The 20,404-nt window shown below is 44.2% G+C and overlaps 1 protein-coding gene across 4 annotated transcripts in view; it reads right to left on the bottom strand.

Moving 5' to 3' along the window:
- The window catches only part of pcsk5b (proprotein convertase subtilisin/kexin type 5b), a 98,024-nt gene extending 83,176 nt beyond the window's left edge, over positions 1 to 14,848 (bottom strand). For 3 of the 4 annotated variants that reach the window (XM_030060569.1, XM_030060571.1, XM_030060572.1), the window contains exons 1-2: positions 14,304 to 14,848; positions 9,544 to 9,648 (exon numbers count right to left, since the gene is read on the bottom strand). In XM_030060569.1, coding sequence (XP_029916429.1) covers positions 9,544 to 9,648; positions 14,304 to 14,483 — 285 coding nt within the window. In that variant the 5' untranslated portion in view covers positions 14,484 to 14,848. The remainder of the gene's footprint in view (positions 1 to 9,543; positions 9,649 to 14,303) is intronic. The other variant, XM_030060570.1, reaches the window with a different exon arrangement.
- Between the last annotated feature and the right edge of the window lie 5,556 nt (positions 14,849 to 20,404).

Genomic DNA, 20,404 nt, shown 5'->3' with positions numbered 1-20,404 from the left:
TGCACTAATATAAGTGTACACAGCTCTTGAAACAACCCGTACAATGTGTAGCGCATTAAAAGTGATTAGTTGTGTATTAAGAAATACAGGAGAGGATAAATCCACTGATAATGTGCAATCAATGCCTTCACCAGATTTTTTTTGTTTTGTTGTTTGTTTTCGTTCAGCGCACCCACTCGATAGACCACTTCAGAAGTCTGTGGATTTAGCGAGTGATGTTTGACTGCGAAGAAGAGACATTTCTCCACATCAATACAGCTCCGACAGACAGACAGAGAGAGAGGAAGGGAGAGGAGAGGAGAGGGGAGAAGAAAAGAATAGCTGACATAATGACTGCAGAGTGATTATCTGGTCTCATGCACTAAAACAATCTGCCAGCCTCTCCAGAGAGCTGAAGAGCGAGGCAACAAGACAAGATAAGAGGAGAGAAGGAGAGGCGATAAAGAGCTGAGGAGAACGAGTCCCAGGAGAGTCAATAAAAAAAGACCAAGTATGGAAGGGAGAGGGGTGAAAACAAATAGCGAAACAGACAGAAAGACGGCAAGGAGGGGAGGCATAATTGATTTTATAAATTACACTGATTTAACAGCTCAAGTATGTTACCCTTTATACTGAGAATAAAGGGAGAAAACGAAAAAAAAAAGATACAGACTAAGTGAATGTGATGACTCAATAAGTGGACCCCCTCCTTCCTTTTTAAGAGAGACAAAGAGAGAGAGCGAGAGAAAGACAAATGTCAAACAGCACAGAACAGCAGAGACCGAGAGAAAAATACCCAGTGAGATATTTAGCCCAGCCTGATGCTCGGCCGTCTGCTGAGGTCTCAGCTCATTTCACTCCAAGTTCTGTCAGGGCCATCAGCTTCAAAGCAACCGTTTACACACGCTATTAGCCTCAAAACAACAGTGTCATCAGGATTTGTGTGGGCATGTCTGCGCAAAGCCACTAGTGTATCACTACAATTTGCATACATTAGCATAGCATCAACTGCAATCTTTGATCAGCGGTGTAACTCATAACACCACTCGTTCATAATTTTGTAATTCCAGGGGGGTCGAGTGATGAATGTGTTCTCCACCACAGGAAGTGTCTTTGGAATTCAGGAACCCTTTTGAGGAACCAGAAACTCTTACCCATGTTTCCACTGGAAGTACCAGTTCCTCTTTTGGCCCCTGGGGTTGACTTCCTGGGCCCCAAAACAGTTCCTGCAACCAAGGTGGTGCACTCCAACTTCCTGGAGGCCGTCAGGGTGGAGCTCTAGCGCTGAACATTAGTTTAACATTCATTACAAACGTGATGCACGCAGTATGAAAAGATTCACCCCAAAGATTGCCCTCCCAAGAGGAGGTCCTGTTAGTAACTAAGGGAAAAGCAGACCGCTTGTCTCCATTTGTGGTTATATAGGCCCGTTTCCACCGCCAGAACTTCACGGTAATTTTACGGGGCCATGGCCGTTGTCACATGTCTCCACCGCCGGATCTACCCCGAAGGAGAGAGTTCCTGAACCTTTACAGGGGCTAAAAAACGGCCCTGCCTCGGGGTAGGGACTCTGAGCGGCCCAGAAAAAACTCCTGGGTTTACTCACGGCGCGATGTGATGTCAACAGAAAGCAGGCGTCCCTAGCAACACGGCCAACACTACCAAGCTAACGCTAACGTGCTAGCTAACGCTAACAACACACTTTTAGCCGGCATTTTTAGGGACGCTAATTGCCTGGTAACTTTACAGGAACCTTCCTCCTACTCTGCCCTCTCAGTGGAGACATGACAGTTGAGAGGGCCGAGCGAGAGGACGTTCCTGTAGTAGCTCCTGCCCCCCAAATACTACCAGGAACATTTTGGTGGAAACGGGCCTTTTGTCATCTGACAGTTGATCTCCATTACTATACGTAAAAGTAATTTCTACATTTAGGTTCTTGCTTTTGTGGTGTCCTCAGTTCTGTCTCCTCTCCAAAACTAACTCAATGTGACAGCACCATGAACGTCACAACATTTATTTATTTCAAGCTTAGGGTGCTTTATTGCCACCAGAACCCTATTCCAAAGGCAAGGCCTAGAAACTTGGATCCCAGACCCCAGTTGTTTGTTGGAAAAGGGCCATTTGCTAGACTAAGCCAAAGAAGAGTGGGAAAAGGGAAAATATGGAGACATTTCCTGCGCATCTCCCCTTATCCAGTGCTGGGCCTCAGGTGAAAACTCAACTGAGGAGTTAGAATTCACTTGCGGTACAAATTTTCAAGGTTTTGAATCACTGCAACAAAAAGATGTCCTTAATCATGAAGTCATAACTGTGCAAAAAAAAAAAAAAAAACTTAGGCTGATAGGCCCGGTAGTATGTGAGATTAGCCGCAGACAGATATACACAATGACAGATACACACCACCAGACACATGATCCCCTCCAGGCTGCCACCTGACTGAGATTAGAACAGATTGTCAAAATTTGATCCTGATTAGTGTGTCTTTATCGTAGCAACAGAAAATGGAGAACATTTTGATGGTTGGTATCAGGAGCAAGACTGCTTTTAACACAGGATTTTTGTCTTTTAACCAGAGGACAGAACATCCAAAGTGAATCTGAAGTGTCCTTGAGCAAGACAATGAATCCCTACAAACTGCAGGAAGTGCAGTTTGTAGCTGACCTTGACCTCTGACCTCCCTGTGGGCAGTGAGGAATGAAGGGAAAAGTTCCCTAGAGACATCAGTAAAGTATGGAGAGTTACCATTACTGTTATTCCCTCCATATACTGAATTTGTGTACTTCTCATTCTCACAACTGCATCCGCTGATGAAGTGCATTTACAAAAATAAGGTTAGGGAAGCACTTGTGATGCAAACTGGTTTTTGTTCAGTCTGCAGTAGACACTGCAGTGTTTGTTCATCTTAGGCATTTTGACCCCGAGGTCACCGGCTAGCTGCGACTCACCCGAGCTGAGGTTTTCTCAGCTTCCACAGACAGTCATACACAACCACACAAATAAAGCTGCCCAATGTAAAACATACTGGGAAAACTTATGTACTGACGTTAGAATATGACTTGCACTGTAGTTTCTTAATATCCAGTCGTACGCCTGCATTTAATGTAGTTTTAAACACTTTCAGTAGCCCCACAGGGTGAACTGATGAAAATATCTCCCACTGGACTTCCCACCGGTGATCGATATCCTTGTAATGTTTCTTCATTTACTGCTCATTTGCAAGAGTGCACTTTTTGATTTGGTTTATTTAAGAAAAGTATGAGGGGGACCAGTTCTAATTAAAAAGAAATTGTTCTTCTAATGCAAAAGAAAATACTCAAGCTAACTGTTGCTAATATCAAACTGAGTAACAGGAAGATTAGGACAGTGTTTCCTGTTGATTTGTGTTGTAGATGCAGCTAGGGAGGGAGAGGGGGGTGGGAGCTAGTTTAGGCTCTGACACCCAAGTTACCTCCTGAGCTCATCCCAACAAGCTGAAGTTTAAAAAAGGCTATTATGTTGGTATTTACATCATGGAGCATGGAAAATTGTGCTATAACTGTGGCTGTAATAGTTATTTTTGGGTAGGCTGAGCAATAACCCCAGATCAGTTATTTATATTTATTCTGCGGGCTGTGGGGATAATTTTCCAGCTGTGTGGGGCCACCACAGCTACATGAATGTAAACACAGTACATTACATGCACACTTAAGGTACCTGCTACTTGGGGAAAGAGCATATTCACTGGAAAGGAATTTGCTAAAATGTGCATGTACATCTTTCAGTCTTTATGGCTGCTAGTCTGAATAAATTTCCTTTGAGCATTAGAAGTGATTTCCCATATTGTGTTTTTACAGTATGCCGTACCTTGTAGTTTATGTACGTAAAGATAAGCTTTTGTTTGTGGTTTACATGGGGAAGTGAGGCCGAGGAATATGTGTTCATCGTTCTTTCAAAAACTGTCAACATTTGCAATTAAGAAGGTCTTTCTTGGTTCTCTCGTAAAAAAAAAAAAAAAAAAAAAAAAATCAGTCGCTGATTACAGCCTGCTCTTTTATCCATAATCCATAATTTTGTCACCCCTGCCAAATCCTAATCAAACAAAAGACAATATTGCCCCTCTACTACTGCCTCAGAAACTTGCCCATGTATCAGTGCCTTTGTTTCAGCGCCAGCTCACTGGCAGGCTTTGAGACATGACGATTGGATCTGCTCCATTCGTTTAACTCCAGATGAGTAGAGCAGAGGAATGATCTGCCAGCACCTGTACCTCCCTGTCACCCTCCCTCTCCCCCGCTCTCTCACCCTGGCTCCCTCTGCTATCTCCCTCTCCCGCTTTTCTCATCTCCCTCTCTCCCTCTCTCAGCATGTCAGCGCTCTCTCTCTCTCTCTCTCTCTCTCTCTGCGGATGCCCATTTCTCTCTGTGATTGCCTGTCTTTCTCTCTCGCTCTCCCTCCCGCTCCCACTCTCCCCCCTCCCTCCCATTCGCTCTCTGTGTAAGGGTTTGCAGGTGGCTCTTACTGGCTGGGTCAGTAACCAGGGGAAACTGGGGAAGAGTTCACTTCAATAGAACAAATGAGAACAAATTGATCCACTTTCACTGCTGTTTTTGTGACGCCATTTGAACTGCAGTCAAAGAGCTGAAAGCTGGTAGTTTTAAAAAGGTCAAAGGCTAGCGTAGCATAACAGCGGTAACAACCTTTGGACCGACACAGGAGCCCTAACTGGCTACCCTCAAGAGCGATCCAGAGCCTCAGTTAAAACACAGCAGCCAGTGTGGGGACTTTTCACCGACAGATCAGGGCTTCAACACTTTAATAATTCAACCATTAAACACACATGAGACACAAACAGAATTGGCATATCACACATGCAGTGAGGCATCCAGGCTTCACGTCAGTCTGTAGCTTTGGCTGGGTGGGATCCAAGAATACCTGCACATATGTGTATTACCCATAAGGCCCTGACAGGTACACAAGCCCCGTCTGCTGAGCCTCCTTGATATTATGAGTCTGATTAGTCTGCACACATGTTCATGAATATAGTGAGCGCTGTAAGAACTTGGAGAGCGGCGTGTTTTTTTTTGTTTGTTTTTTTTTAAACTGCATTCCTATCTTGGATGTAAAATAGAGTTAAACCACCTAAATTGTTTTACTATTGTTGATGTGCAATGACCTCAAGAAGCCTGCAAATATCATACAACACAGAAATATCTGTTTTGTTTTTTTTCTTTCTTCACAGGCCTTTTGCATTTCATTGTATCCCTGTGAGAACTCAGCTGTGAACCACACCTGGCTCTCAATTACCCTGCTGCAGCATGGAGCGCCCGGCTGGCTAAATGAATACACGTAAACAAGGGTCTCGCTAAGTAAAACCAGGCCGGAAACATCAGGCTGCTGTGACAGAACTTCCAGACAGGCATGGAGCCTTTCTCCCTTCTAATCTCTGCATCAACTTCAAATATACACCGGACAGGGGAAAAAAAAAAAAAAAAAAAAAAAAACTGCTGTAGTACTGTAATTCTTGTGCACAATAAAACTTAATTTGAAATTGCAGAAAATACCTTTAAATCAAAGCAGGCTAACTATACTTTAACTCGAGCTGGAAACTAATAATAGAGTGGAGCTACAACAAAAACGTTTGTTGCAGTCCAAACTTTTCTGGAACTCCCTGCATTCATGACTCATGGGCAGACGTCAGCATAGTTGTGCAGGGTTATGGCTCAAGCTCAGAATTTCAAGATGATTTATTTATTTAATTACAAGCACAATCTGGACATTAGTTCTGCTGCCTGTGATACCGAGAATGCCTCAGTAATGGGTTTATGTTTGTTCATTTCTTTGGCTTCCAGGCTTCTTTTTCCACTTTGTCGCTCTCAAATTGATTGATACCCAGGATGAGAGCAAAAGATAGGCTTCATGTGCACTTTAAAGCTGTAAATTCCTTGTTTATGCCTGTATACCTTGAAAAAAAAAAAAAAAAAGTAACCTATCCTCCAAGAAAGCAATATTTGCTCCACAGTTTCCTTCACAGTCCAGCTGGAGTGGAAATATTGAGTAAAAGTTAGACTTGAGAGATTAAAACTCCATTTAAATCAATATCAATAAACTAATCTGACACTAAGCATAAGTTTGGCTAGGCTGAAAAATATCCTTAAAGACACCCTCAAATGGACTCTTACTTTCTGGATTTTAGGTATTTCCTGTATTTCTACCCAATAGAATATCAGTTTGGGAGCGAAGCATAAATTTATTTGAAGGGATAGGTGGATAAGAAAGGATGTTTAACATTTGTGAAGGTTTTTTTGTTTGAAATTTGAATTTATACTTACTTGTGCTGGATGATGTCACTGTTTAAGATACTCTTTTTTACAGGAAGTAGAAGTCATGTGAGGTCATTTCAACGGACTTTAATAAAGCCATTATGAAATGTCTTCGAAGAATGTCAGATGTCCACTTATTTTCAAGAAAAAGGGCCAGTTAGAAAAGTGCAGCGATAAAACCAGGGTCACATACCACCTGCAGGCCAGTGGCCTTAGATGAGTCACTCGCCAGCAACAACCGGCAGAAATAAGTGGTCTTTGACCTGGGTGGCAAGTCACACACCAGTTAGCCGGGTGTCATAAAGTGGTAATCAGTGCTGTGCTCTATCACCATGGAAACATGCGTGCCAATGAGTACTGTGGATGGCGGGGTGCGCCTTTCATGGCATCGCTACACCCATCTGACTCACTCGCACACAAACACACACGGCTGTCATTATTACAAAACCCGATTGCAAAACATCATTAGCTGGATGCCAGACTGTGCCAGTGCCAAACTAGCCATCATGCTGATCCCAAACCCACATGGAGAACAGACAGGTCCGCAGATTACGCTGGAAGCATAGCGGGATGGGGGTGCAAGGGGGGGGGGACACTGACAGCAAGGGCCCTCTTCTCTCCAGTCCTCTCCACCCTGCTTTTATTTGGTTTCTCTAATCCATCCTCCCCTCTTCCCTTCAGCTCCTCTCCACTCCCCCTCTGTTGTAGCAGCTCCTCTCGCCTGCTCGCCTCTCCTGCTCTCTCCTTTACCCTCTCCTCTCCCATCTAGTCTTTTAAAAGCTCAGTCTTTGTAGGTCCTGCTGCCAGCTGGCACAAGGACCGACCTCCACCACAGTGCACTGTCAGGCCTGAGAGAGAGAGCGAGAGAGCGAGAGAGAGAGGCGAGAAAGCAGAGAGCAACAGCAAGAGAACTCAGAAACAGAGAAAAGCAGTGATGACAGGTAAGGATCACAGGTGGACAGAATAAGCTGAGCAAACAGCAAAAAAGTACTGAAGGAAAATGGAAGAAAACAAACAAAGACAGAGAGAGGGGGGACAGTGAGGGGAAAAAAAATGAATAAGGCACTGTCTAATCTGTTCAATCTCTTGTTCCGCACTCTCTCTCTTCTTGTTGACTCTCCTTCCTCCTAAATTCTTTCCTCATATAAATCAGTGCAATATCTTGAGCACATATCTGTAACACTGATGTCATCACTTCAGTCAGCATGCATTCATGTGTAAGTGAAGATATCAACAAATGCACTCGTATCAACTACCAAAAACACTCAACAACACAGGCACACACAGATTCCTCAGCAGGCACAGACACACCAACAGAGATATAGGCTTATATAGATTCTACTGTATACACACAGACACACACACACATACACACACACACACACACACACACAAAGTGCTGCTGTTGAAAGCCTTGGACTTCCAAAAAGTCAATAATGTTCCAAGACCAACAAAAACAACCTTATTTTCAATTTGACAGTAATGGATTTGGGGGATTTAAATTGATTTTCAGAGGCATGGGGGTCAACAAACTGACTCAGTACATCAGCAGACAGACAAACTTTCAATCCAACAACAAATATGGCAAGAAAAAAAAAAAAGAAAATACACCAGTAGATCAGAGCATTTCATGCAACGGAAAGAAGACATTCCTCAAACTGTCTTCTTTCTCAGAATCCATTTGAAGCCATCCACTTGGGTGCTCGGCATACTGAGGCTCACAGTGAAAACTAAACAAGACGTTAGTCAAGACAGGGCTTGTCAAACCGTCTACACCCCTGGCCCCTGAGGAGGATGCCCCCAGTTTGATTTGGCAACTTCTCCAGCTGTTGATGACACACCGAATTCCCCAAAAAGGAAGCAGCCCGGCTCTCAGTCAGTGGTCAGTTTCCTCCAGCTGAGATGGAGGGAAACGGGTTGTTTTGCTGCTTATCCCCAGAATGAACCTGAGATCTAAGCATTCTGCTTGTGCTGACAAGGGCACGTGCAGTTCCTCTTTAACTTCCACATCACTGCAACAATGTGCGTTTTTTTTTTTTTTTTTTTTTCTCATTCTGCTTCTGTTATTTCAGTCTGTGCATTTCGATCAGTGTCCCACTGGGCTCTGAGGCCCCTATCAGCCCTGTATGCAGCATCAAAACCAGCGCAGTCACCAGGCAGCCCAGTGGTGGTGTTAGGCTCTGGCTTCATCAATAATGCAGCCGGGGTTTGATGACCTGGTGCGCTGATGTAAGGTGCGCTGATAGGACGACAGCACCGCTTTCAGTGTTTCCCTCAGGAAATTGCTGGGGACTTACAGTTAAAGAAATAAAATGACAGTTGATGGCCAAATCAGTTCGTTAAGCACACATTTCTTGCTATGCAAAACCTTTACTTTTGACACATCATGTGGCTTAACATCAAAATAATATGAATAACACTATAAACAAGAGTTTCTTCTTCTTCTTAAGATAAAAGTACAAGGTGAAATCTTGCAATAAGCCCCTTTTGCTGTCACTTTCCATGCCGTTTCAGACGATTCCCTGCAGCATGTCCCTCCATTCAGAAGAATATGCACTTTTTTGTCGTCCAACAGCCAGGCCTCGCAACATTTAGCTGCTTCAGTACTCCACCCATGACAAATGCATGTATTTTCACCACAACTTACAGTCCATGACCTCAGAGTGAATGAAAGAACTCCACTTGTGATTGATATTTTAAATTATAAAATCCCACAAAAGAAGCAGCAGAAATTATTACATGACACATCAGACTTACTACAATATACATCAACTGACAAATGCTAGAATTTACTTTAATATATAAATATTTTCCTCAGCGGCCATACTTGCAATAATATTGTTTTATCACCTAACCCTAGCACACTAACACTGCCACACCTTATGTGGTTGGGTTTGTGAAGAAAACCCTAGAAGAATAGGGTTTATCACTATGTATGTCTCAGGGTGATTTAAAATGACAGGGAAACAGGGCCATCCAGTATGATGCAGAATGGAAGTTAGCATTTGACTTAAACATCGGTGGGACGGAAAAAAGCGATGGAAATGAACTTAAACACATGTATGTTGTTGTGCATCCCTAAAAACATTATTTTTAGCTTTGTGTTGCTGCTCAGAATCGTGTTGTTTTCTGCTCTCTATCTAATTCATTCAGTTTGAAGCAGGACCAAACTTGGTGGATGTATTACATTCACAGAGCAACAAATACGACAATATGGGTAAGAATCTGAGCTATCACCTTACGAAACGGTGCAATATGCTTTTACCTTGGGCTCCATGGAGATGAAACTGTGGCGACCGCGGCTGGACAATGTCGACCTCTTGATGGTCCGACTGTGGAAGAAGTGGTAGTGGTCTTTCAGATCCCCAATCTGCAACACACAAACACCGGTTTATACTTGCTGTATTTACATGTATTTTCTAAGCTTCTACAATTAAAGTGTAACCTTTCTATAACTCCAAGTCTAACTATAAAAAGAAACCCAAGTTTTTCCTAACAAAGTCCCAAAAACAGTCATCACAAGAGGCTAATTTCATGAGATTTATATTCTTGTAGAGGCATTTGCATTCCATAGAAAAAAGGACGCCAAACACACATTCATATACATGTATTTATTGCAGTTATAGAGAGGCCATTAATGTACAAAATGGCTACTGGGGGATGGTCTAATCCAAACAAACTTTAAGTGAGTACAAGAGTGACTGTCTGAAAATAGAAAAGGGGGCTGGGAAGCGCTTGATTCATAAGTAAGGCAAACAATCATTTGCCGGTAAAAGTCACTGTCACACTTCCTGCTTTGAGTGTGAGAAAGTCACATGTTTTTAATAAATTAATAAGTAGGTTGAGTTAATAAAGTTTACCTCTAACAAAACTACGAGGAGGGGGGGAAAGAGATGGACTAAAAGACTGTATGATGAACAGTCATGGCACAAAGTGGGTGAAGAGACGAAACACACAAAGAGAGAGAGAGAGAGACAGAGAGACAGAGAGAAAGGCAAACGGACAACAGAAAGACAGAAAAAGACAGCGAGGCGGGCAGAGTGAAAATCAGAGAAACGTACAGACGCACAGAGGCAGGCAGAAACACAGAGCAAGCGGAGAGATGAAGAGGAGAGAGGATGTGCAAGCAGACAGTGACAGACAGCCAGCAAGCTGTTGGACGGTGATTAGTTTAAATAATTGATAAAGACCATACAATCCCTCAGATGATCAAACTGTCATGGCTGCCAAGGCTCCTGTGGCGCGTCACTGATCCATGGCTGAGCTCCACCGCCACAGGCCCCGTTAGATCAGCTTTCAGCTCGACACTCACGCACGCACGTACATGTATACACACACACACACAACTTACTGACTGATAAAAGGAGAGCCAAGCAGTGCCAATAGGCCTTGCAGGATCACCTTTCAGCAAAACATTGGTTTAAACATGCGGCGCACACCAGAGGAGGTCTTGGATAAATCGAGTTATAAACCACTCCACATATTAACAAAGTGCACTTCCATGATGTGTGGCCGCAACCCTGCATGTTTCTCATAGCATAAACACATCCTAACACACTGTCTACTCCACATCTGCGCTGCCATTCTCAGGACACCCTTCCCTCTGGGGGGTATCTGCACATACGCAGCTGCGGGCAAAGGTTTACACAGTATTTTAAAAGCCCACAGCCTTCATCCCATCCTCTCCCCCACGGCCTGAACCCTGCTCTGCACTCCGCTCGGCTTCCTGCCCCCTGTACTTGCTCTGTTGAAGAAACAAGGTGGAGCAGTGGCGCAACAGACTCTGAGATCCAAAAAGGAATCGTACATTTAGTCAGCCATTATAGTGAGACATTTTTATATTATATATAACCTACATCAGCTGATCTACACGAGGCATGGCAGTCCGAAGCACCGGTTTTATCCATCGAGAGAGATAACTGTGCTTCGTAAACACACGGAGACACCACCTCCTCAAGCTGTGCTGCGTCGGCCATCTATTATTTTCACCCTGAACTATAGCCTACAAACATGTAGGCTTTAAGATGTCACTGCCATAGCTATGACTAGGCTACACTCAGTCACGCGTGTGGAGCGTGCAATTCAGGAAACGCAGGGGTCACAAAATTACAATCAGCAGCACTTTTCCTTCTGGTGCTCGATGAATCTTACAATCAGCGCAGCCTTCGGTTACATCGGGGTTACTCTGGGTTATGTTAAAACAAAGCTGTTAAGTGCAATCACTTGCACTTACTAACGCATAAAAGATGCCAATTGTTTTCTCTCTGTAGGCGAGATATTTATGAAAAGGTGAGAGAAACCTGGCTCATGATACGGAATTTCAGCAATAAGGAAATAGGGAATGTGTCTGATAACTGATGCCCCTTATGTCCCTTATCAATAATGTGATAACTTAAAGATGCTGCTGAGACTTGCAGCATCCCTTTCCCCAGTTCCAAGTGCTCAAAACAACAGTACAGATATCCACGTCTGGGGCCTTGTCAGCTGATTTAGACTCAATTTGGGCCAGTGTCTTAGTCTGGGAAGGGGGCTCCATGGTTAAGAGGATTACCCAGAATTCCCGAACGAGGTGCTCTCTTACTCTGTGCCAACTCTTTTCATCCATCTATCCATCCATCCTTCCTTCCTTCGCTCCCTCCTCCTTCCTCCGACCATCTCCCAGTGTGTGGTTATCTTTGTCTGTTCTTCTCTTTCCACCCCTGTCAAGAAGACTATATTGTCCCTCTGTCACATGTTCTCCCTACCCATCCCCCTCTTTCTCTCTTCACTTTGCTTCCCTTCACACTTAAAACCTATTCTTATTGAGCAACCGCATCTTCCTCCGAATCGTTTGCAATCGCGTAACGATCCTTACCAATCAAAATCCTAGTAAAGAACAAAACGGATGGAAATTAAAAACAATGTTCATATACAAACATTAGAAACAGCCTTAAATTGCATAAAAAAACACATTTTTGCCACACAAACCTGCTTGAAACTGCCATAAACCTACCAAACAGTAAGTGGTATGTAAGTATGAACATATCCTTATTTAACCTAGTGATATGCATCCTTTTTTTTTTTAAAGTTTCATTTATTTATTTATTTATTTATTTATTTTTAGACAGCACCTGTGTGGGTATGCCCACTTGATAACTGTAATAATGTTCTCCACAGGCATTAGTGCCTGAGCTGACAAATGAAGGCCATTATAGCCAATATAAGAGGGGGGGGGGTGTTGGTGGAGGATGTCAAAGTTCACATTAGGAGACCAGAGTGTGCTGTTATCGCTCCCATGGGAGCGTTTTTCAGCTGACCCAAAACCAGGAAGTAAAGTAAACCTCTTGTCTATGAGGTGTCAAAGTCCAATGAGCGCTCCGTATTGAGATGGAAATGAGGGCAAAGGGTGGGGGTTGGGGGAAAGACAGCGCTCCACAGGGGAATTCCTATGGGGGCTGGTATGTGTGGTAGGGATGGGGGGTAACTGCACTACGCATTAGTTCCCGTAAAAGAGGGGATAAACGGGGCCATTAAGGCCTACTCTCTGGGGAGTATAGTGGGTGGGCGGGTTGGATGACGAGGGGGTTCAATAGCTGTTGACTAGGCTACCCCACAACAACCTGTCAGAATGCCCCCCTCCACTCCACGCCGTCTTCATGATGAGCCCTGGCAAGTGCAGGCTTGAACTACCCACCTAGTTCAGTCACCGTGCTCTGGAGTATGTGTGGGGTCCAAGGTGGTGCGGCGTCTTTCTTTTGTCCACAAACAGCAAAGGATTCCTCTTTGAACTTTTTCAACAACACTGCAGAGAGACAGTGCAGAGGGCTGCTCCTGAACACGCTCATGCCTCTGCTGGGTTCCCCCTACATACATTTTACATCAGAGGTGTGCAGGATTCATTTTGGGCTTGGAAACGACTCTAACGCTGCTTTTGGCCTGACTGTCAGATATAGCATTTGAACTATTTCTGCTTATGCTTGAGCATTACAAAAACATCAACTGTAAAATAAAAGTCAACACTATTTGTTGGTGAAATACAACGTGTTAAGCGCATTTAACATTTTCTCTTATCAATGGTAGCAGTTTCCTTGCTGTGCTGCCCCATCACTGCCACATGAAGACAGCAGAATCTGATAAACGGCAACACAGGAAAAACATGGAGCCATGAGCATCAAGCAAACGGCAAAACTAATCCTACATGTAGCCTCAACCCCACAGTGTTTTGTAGTAGCTGACACTGTGGATGAAGTTGAGATGACATCCAAAGGAGAAGAGTGTGGCAGCTTGGCAGAGGGATTCAGAGTGAAACATTCAAGTTTCTTGTCTCTCCCTCTCTCTCTCCGTTATAAGAATATTGCCAAATTAACCACTTAAAAAGTTAATGATGCCAAGCAAAGCGGGGACGTTACAGTCGAGGGGCACGGGATAAAAAGGTTTCTGCAATAGCAAATTGTTTCACACACACAAAAACACACTGGAGTGCTAAAAGAAAAAAGAGGCAGCCAGGCTCCAGAAGAAACTGTTTGACTGTAGAGCTTTTGTTGTCCATTCCTCCTCAACCCCTAAACAACGCAGCAGTAGCTGTCTCACTTGTGTGTCAAAAGGACAAAGTACATGAGGCTGCTTGGTTGCGAAGGCTTTGATAGTGAACTCCCTCTGGATCTGCACTGCAAACTGGACTGTGGAAACAGAGGAGGCACCTGTTGTGCCACCGACCTGCTGTGGTTTACTCTTTGTTCACTGCCGACTCGTTTGTGCGGCAGAGCGAGGTGCCAAGTTGGAGTGAATCAAGGTGTATCATCATTTAAAGACAAGGCAGCCTGTGTGGCTCACGTTTGGACTGGTCCCATGAAAGATGAAGTGTAAGCTTTTTGGGGGAGGGAGGGTGCAACCTTGACGTGTGAACCCCCATATCCTCAGTTTGTCCTCTGTTAATAAATATCACATAAACAGCCATGCCAAAACAGTTGTCCGGTAATGGCACAAGCGAGCAAACAAAATCACAAACACAACAGCGAACTTCTAGCGGAGCCACAGACAACCTACCTGTCCCATGTTCCTATAGCCATATTTTTCCGCTATCCGGTCGACAACCTCGGGTCCCCCGGCTATCCTGACTGCCCAGTGGTTGGTGTAAATCCGAGCTTTGCACGGTGGGGAGGCAAAGCCGAGACAGAGCACCAGGACGCACAGCAAGCCTCTTCTCCAAGCGGCGTTGCGGACCATCTTCCCCCCACTTTTCACCCGACTCTTCTCCTCCTCCTCCTCCTCAGCACGGCCAGGCAAACAACCAAACTTCTCTCGCCGAGCAAGACTCTCATAGAAACCCAACTATCCGGGGGGGGAAACACACACACACTCACACAGAGAGAGAGAGAGGGGGGAAGGAACTGAGCCCCGGGTAGGAAAGGAAAAAATATACCTTATCCCCAAGCCTGTGCTCTCCACATGGGAGAGTTGGAAGTTTGCGTTTCGTGTGCCCTCTCTCTCTCTCTCTCTCCCTCTGTTTTTCCACGGTGGAGGAGGAAGTGTGTGTGTGTGTGTGTGTGTGTGTGTGTGTGTGTGTGTGTGTGTGTGTGTGAGAGAGAGAGAGTGAGTGTGTGTGTTTATGTATGTGTGTGTGTGTGTGTGTGTGTGTGTGTGTGTGTGTGTGTGTGCGTGTGTGTGCGTGTGTGTGCGTGTCTGCGTGTGTGTGTGTGTGCGTGTGTGTGTGTGTGTGTGTGTGTGTGTGTGTGTGTGTGTGTGTGTGTGAGGAGCTCCAAGCTGATTTCTCTTCTCCCCCTAACAACTCGGATGTTGGTCGTTCAGCTCATCGGGCTTTCATGTGGCGAAATGGCTACAGCGCCTCCCCCCAAATAACTAGCTGACACTCCGGAGAGTAGAAACAACTAAAGCCGCGGGGTTTCCCTGTCGAGCTCCGCTGGGTCTTAAAGACACCCAGATAACATCACCGCAGCTCCGCGTGGAGGAGTCGGCTCCGGTCGCTCACCGGACCGGAGTCGGCAAGGTTCAAACTCAGGGTCCCGGAAGCGCCTGGGGGTCCCTGCCGGAAGTCCCGCCCTCCCGGGCCAGCCCCAGCCTTATGAAAAATTAACATAAAAATAAAATAAAATGCCATTAAAAGTGAGTAAAACAAAATAAAGTAAATTAAACATCCTTATAAGAGCTAAAATTGGGCTTTATGGAGACTAGCCCAGTTGGAAAGAACTGACATATTACTTTAGGTACTTTATTTATACAATGCAGTGGTAAGACTCAGCTTTCAGGTGTCAAAAAGTGTCAGTAGGTGCTCATCAGAGCCCAGACCTTGCTCACTCCAGCTTTAAACCTAACTCCAACCTGAACATCTCTAATTTTCCCTCAAATTGCCCCTTAAATTGTTTCAAAGTTAGAGAAAATTGTCTGATGCCAGAGACTTATTCTGTATCTGTTGGTTGCAGCGCTTCAGTGAACATACATCACACTTATATGGAGTCAAATATTCGAGCCCAAGATGTCGTTGTTTTATTGCTGCACCATTATGTCGAACAGAAAATCCCTATGTGTCTTGTGCATCGTTTTGTGCACATTTCCCTGTCATTCAGCTGGACTTATTTAGTATCTTTGGAAACCTTGGGATTTACAATAAAGTTTTGTGTTTGAACAAAGAGCAAATGGCAAATCCACTAGGGTTTAAGGTTTACCTGAATATCCCAAGACAACTATTCACCATATCAGAATCAGCTGAAGGTCAAGTGACACTTCATAGTCACTTTAATCGAGTATGAGCATCAACAAGTGACTGACTCATTAAATCACTGTCATCACTATTATCTCCCTGTCTGTAGTCATGTGTACAATTCAACACTGACTCAACAGCAACACAAATCAGATGGAGGATAACTCGCACAAACTCTTATCAACTGATGGCTGGCTTGCGGCAAATACTTGTACCAAAAACCATTTGCTACAAATACTTTAAAACCTACTACCACGCCTAAACCTCTGGAGTCAATGCAGAGTGGTGACTGGTGACTAACAAGATGTTAGAAATGAATATGTTCAGTTTGGAGATGCAGATTAGCTAGCAGACAGAATTTAAAGGGGAAACAGATCCTTAGTGTGTTGAGCCTTGTGTTGATTTTTTGTAGATGTGGATTATTGCAATAGCTGTGGCTATTTTGAGGGATTTTTGCTCACCAGAAAAACTAACTCTTTCTAAATTTGTTCTCAGTTGCACAGTTGCTGCCACAAGTGCTCTTGATACAAATGGGACCCACAGCAGGCCCTACTTATAGTTTGATCTCTCTCCCTCTCTCTCTCTCTCTGAATTCTGTTACTTTGTCGTGACAGCTTATCAGAAAACACTGCCAAACCCGTGCATTAAAGCCTCAGTCCAGATGTTCAGAACCATGGAACTGGACCCTTGTGCTATTTTCCTTACCATTATATCCATTAGCAATTGCACAAACGTGATGTGAGTGGATGAAATACATTCAAATATATCCAATATTTACACCACATTTTTAAATGTTTACACAAAGCAGTGTACAGGGACGCTAGTGGTGTGTTTTTGTCCTGGAGGGCCTTCTTTAACAAGGGGATGTATGCATGAACTACTTTCTGGATACACACCCCTCTGCCCCTCTCTACACCTTGACACCCCTCTTTAATGCAAGCCTTCCTTGTCAGTTCCTTGGTCTGTATTTATGGAAGCACAGTAAGATAAAACTGTGCAACATGGATGCAACGCTGTTTCAAAGCCATCCTGCAAAGTTAAGAGGGTTTCCTCTTAACTTAACTTTGCACCTTTGGCCCACACACAGTCTGTCATTAACCACTGCTAACCTTGCTGTATTGCTTGGATGGCAGCCCATGCTGTCAGGCCCTCCGCCCTTCAAACTGCCTTACAACCACTGTTTCCTCTTAATCAATAAAGCTGAGCGCTGGTCGCGGCAGACTAAACCCTGTCATTACGGAATGCGCCTGGTATTATCTGTCGTCGAGCCTTTCATTCACGGCTTTTGTTGATTGATGGGTTTTTGTTTTCTGGCTGTTTCCCGGAGTAACACGGTGTGTATGGGGATGTGTATGCGCACAGCGAAAACTCTGTTCTGCATACAGGACACAAGCGCGAATCAGCATAATTGCACTAATTGCGGCCAATTTCTCGGTGAATGGACCCCGCTGTCAAATCTCACAACAAGCGGGGGGACAAGAACATCTCACGGTCCCCCAAAAGGAGATGAAAGGGGTGTAAACAAAAAAAAAAATACCCAGTGACCGTCCTCCATTCAGTAGGATGGAAGGGCTTGTAATTTAAAGACTTAGAAAAAAAGGGAGACGAAACACAGGAGAAATTGATTTGAGTGCCCGAATCAAGCACCCCGGTCACGAGCCCGCCCGGAGCATCAGGGCCCCCCGGTCCATTCAGTGTGCAGGAGGGGAGGAGGGGGGGGGTCTGACTCTGAAATGTCGCGATATCCTGCGTGAGCGCGTCACAGCCCCCCTGAGTTTCTCCAGTGAACCGAGTGAACCCCAACAAAACGCCTTTGTCAACAACTGAGAGCGGAGCAGTCACAAGTGTCAACAAACACTCGGGCATTCCTGCGTACATTCCAGCCCCTCTTCAATGAAATAATAGTGTGTTTAGGCCAAACACAACTTGGGAAAATTCAACACAAACCCCCCCTCCCCATAATAAAGGACAACGGAAAGCCCCCATCATGAAGAAACTGTGGCGCACTGCCCAACTGGCTTCATTCACCAAGCCGACAGCTAATCTGTTCATTATTATCAAACCAAACGCATCACTTCCACTGAAACTGCAATGTAATTTCCTTGTAGGATGTCAATGCAAATCTTCTTTTTTCTAACCATGAAAGCTCAGTGCCATTCATTATTGCTCCCCCCCTGCGTCCTGACTTTACTTCCCTTTACTTTCATCCACTCCTTTCAGTCTGTTTTCACTGCACTTTCCCTGGCCTGCAGGCATCCGTCACAGTTACATCATCTTCACCTAACAATCTCCTCCCTCTTTTTTTACTCATCCCAGCCTATCTTTTCCTTTTTCTTTCTTTCTTTCTTTCTTCTCTATTCCCTCTTTTAATTCCTTTTCCTCCTGCATCCCTGCTCATCAAACGGCCTTCTTCTCTTTCCCCTTTATCTTGTTCTTCATTGTCGACCCTATTTGTGATGTCTGCATTCTTCCTTTTCTCACTTTACCTCTGCTCCTCCTTGTTCACCTATCTGATCCATGCCTCCACCCCACCCCCCACCCATTACCCTCCTTCTGGGTGGGCTTCCAGGGAGTCAGGTTTGACCTTTCAACTTCACTTTGACCCCTGACCTTATTGCTGTAGACTCCTGCTCTCGGGCCACAAAAGCACCTGCCACTCACGGACTGCCTCTCCCTCCTCCATACTCCCCCCTGCCCGCCCCTGCTCGCCTCTCCACTTCACCTCTCCACTCTCACCCACATACCACCAGGGTTACGGTCCATTCTGGGGATCAGACACTCTCAACATTCAAGCAGAGAGAGATGTGATGAGTGTGGCGATGAGAGAAAGAAAGACAAGGAGACAGAGAGACAGAGAGAGAGAGAGAAAGAGAGAGAGAGATGTGGATGTGGATATAAATTGGTATTCAGAGCATTGGTTGCTTACCTGTTTGGGTTATCAGCGAGAATCATCATATGAACACAGACACACAATCCATCTAATGACAAATCTTCAGTCATATATTGTGGAAATAATGCATGTCTGGTTGGTTGACTAGACTTTTCTCACACAAGTGGACACACACTCACTTTGTCTACACATTTATTCGCATGCTTTCTTCTGATGTATGCGTTCATCACTTGTGTTCCCAAATTTAATACATTTTGTGACACACAAAAATCACTCACACTTGCACATTGACCGGGGTGCAAGATATTTTTCCAAATTTATTTAGTCTGCAGGGTGGTAACCTGTTAAAGTGCACTCTATTTTATTATCCCTATCTGATGTTGCTTGGATTTGGAAAGGTTTTGGCAGCATTAGCCTTCCAGGCATTATAGCCAGGACTTTGGAATGAATCATGTAATTTCTAAAGAATCGTTTGATGATGTTTTTATTTCCCTGGCTGCAAGCTGTGACCTAATCTTGGGTCCAGCCCGTTTGGAAACCCTCTCAGGTTGACCCAGCGGTTGTGCCATATTATACTGATAGCTATGTACTGCCATCTGGTGGTGACTTATATGTTGACAAGTTAGGTTGTAGGTTGCAGTGTGATGACATGTCATGAAGTTAATCACTTTCAGAAGTAGTTAAGTGGCAATATTCTTCAGCAACTTTTATCCAACATTTGAAATCCAAATTGGAGATTATCAGTTTTTAAATTCCTGTCCAATCACCTCTTTCTCCACTGATTCCCTCCATGACTCTCCTGTTTGTCAACCTCTCTGGCCCTTACTTACACCTAATGGTTATGGTTGTTCCATGCACTAGAGGGGATTGAATGACTAAGGCTTACTTTTCAAAGCAGTAGCAATTTGTCCAACAAACTGAAATGTAGTTTAGCTGAAAATTAAGTTTTGTACCATTTCCCCAGCAGCGGCAGTCTATTTCTTATAGCGATTACTACTTGGGATAAAAACATAATTCTTAGCCCTTGCTCCCTGCTCTGGATCCTCATAAAATTTCGTGGGATAAGTTCAATAAAAAATAATTTACATCTAACAAAAATACACTTAATACTCTGGCATGTGGAATGAACATGATGCCTTGAATACGGTGGTTAAAAACATAATTTGAACTATTTTGAACTGTGCATGCTTTAATCTCAAAAATATTCCAGTTCTTCTATCACACAAATGCAGAACAGAATGCATTTCATTGTGGGTAAATAGTGTTGAAATATTGCAGGAACCCAATACGGTCCACTATGTTTATCCAACTGTTGTGAAAACCCCATAACTTGCACTTTGTCGTGTTTCCTTTTCCTTCAAGTTTGTAGGGTCACCTGTTTTTTTTTTTTTTTTCTCCAGCACAGGCACCAAGAAATCATGAAACTCACTCATTTTATTCACCTGTTGCAACAAATGCTCGTCAACTGTAAAATAATTGTCCTAATTCCTAAGTTTTAACAGACATTCTTCATTTGTAGCATCATACCATAAACATATA

The sequence above is a fragment of the Myripristis murdjan genome, chromosome 9, assembly GCF_902150065.1.
Source record: "Myripristis murdjan chromosome 9, fMyrMur1.1, whole genome shotgun sequence".
NCBI classification, from domain to species: domain Eukaryota; kingdom Metazoa; phylum Chordata; class Actinopteri; order Holocentriformes; family Holocentridae; genus Myripristis; species Myripristis murdjan.
The sequence above is the reverse complement of the archived record's forward strand: the minus strand, read 5'-3'. Positions and strand labels throughout refer to the sequence as shown.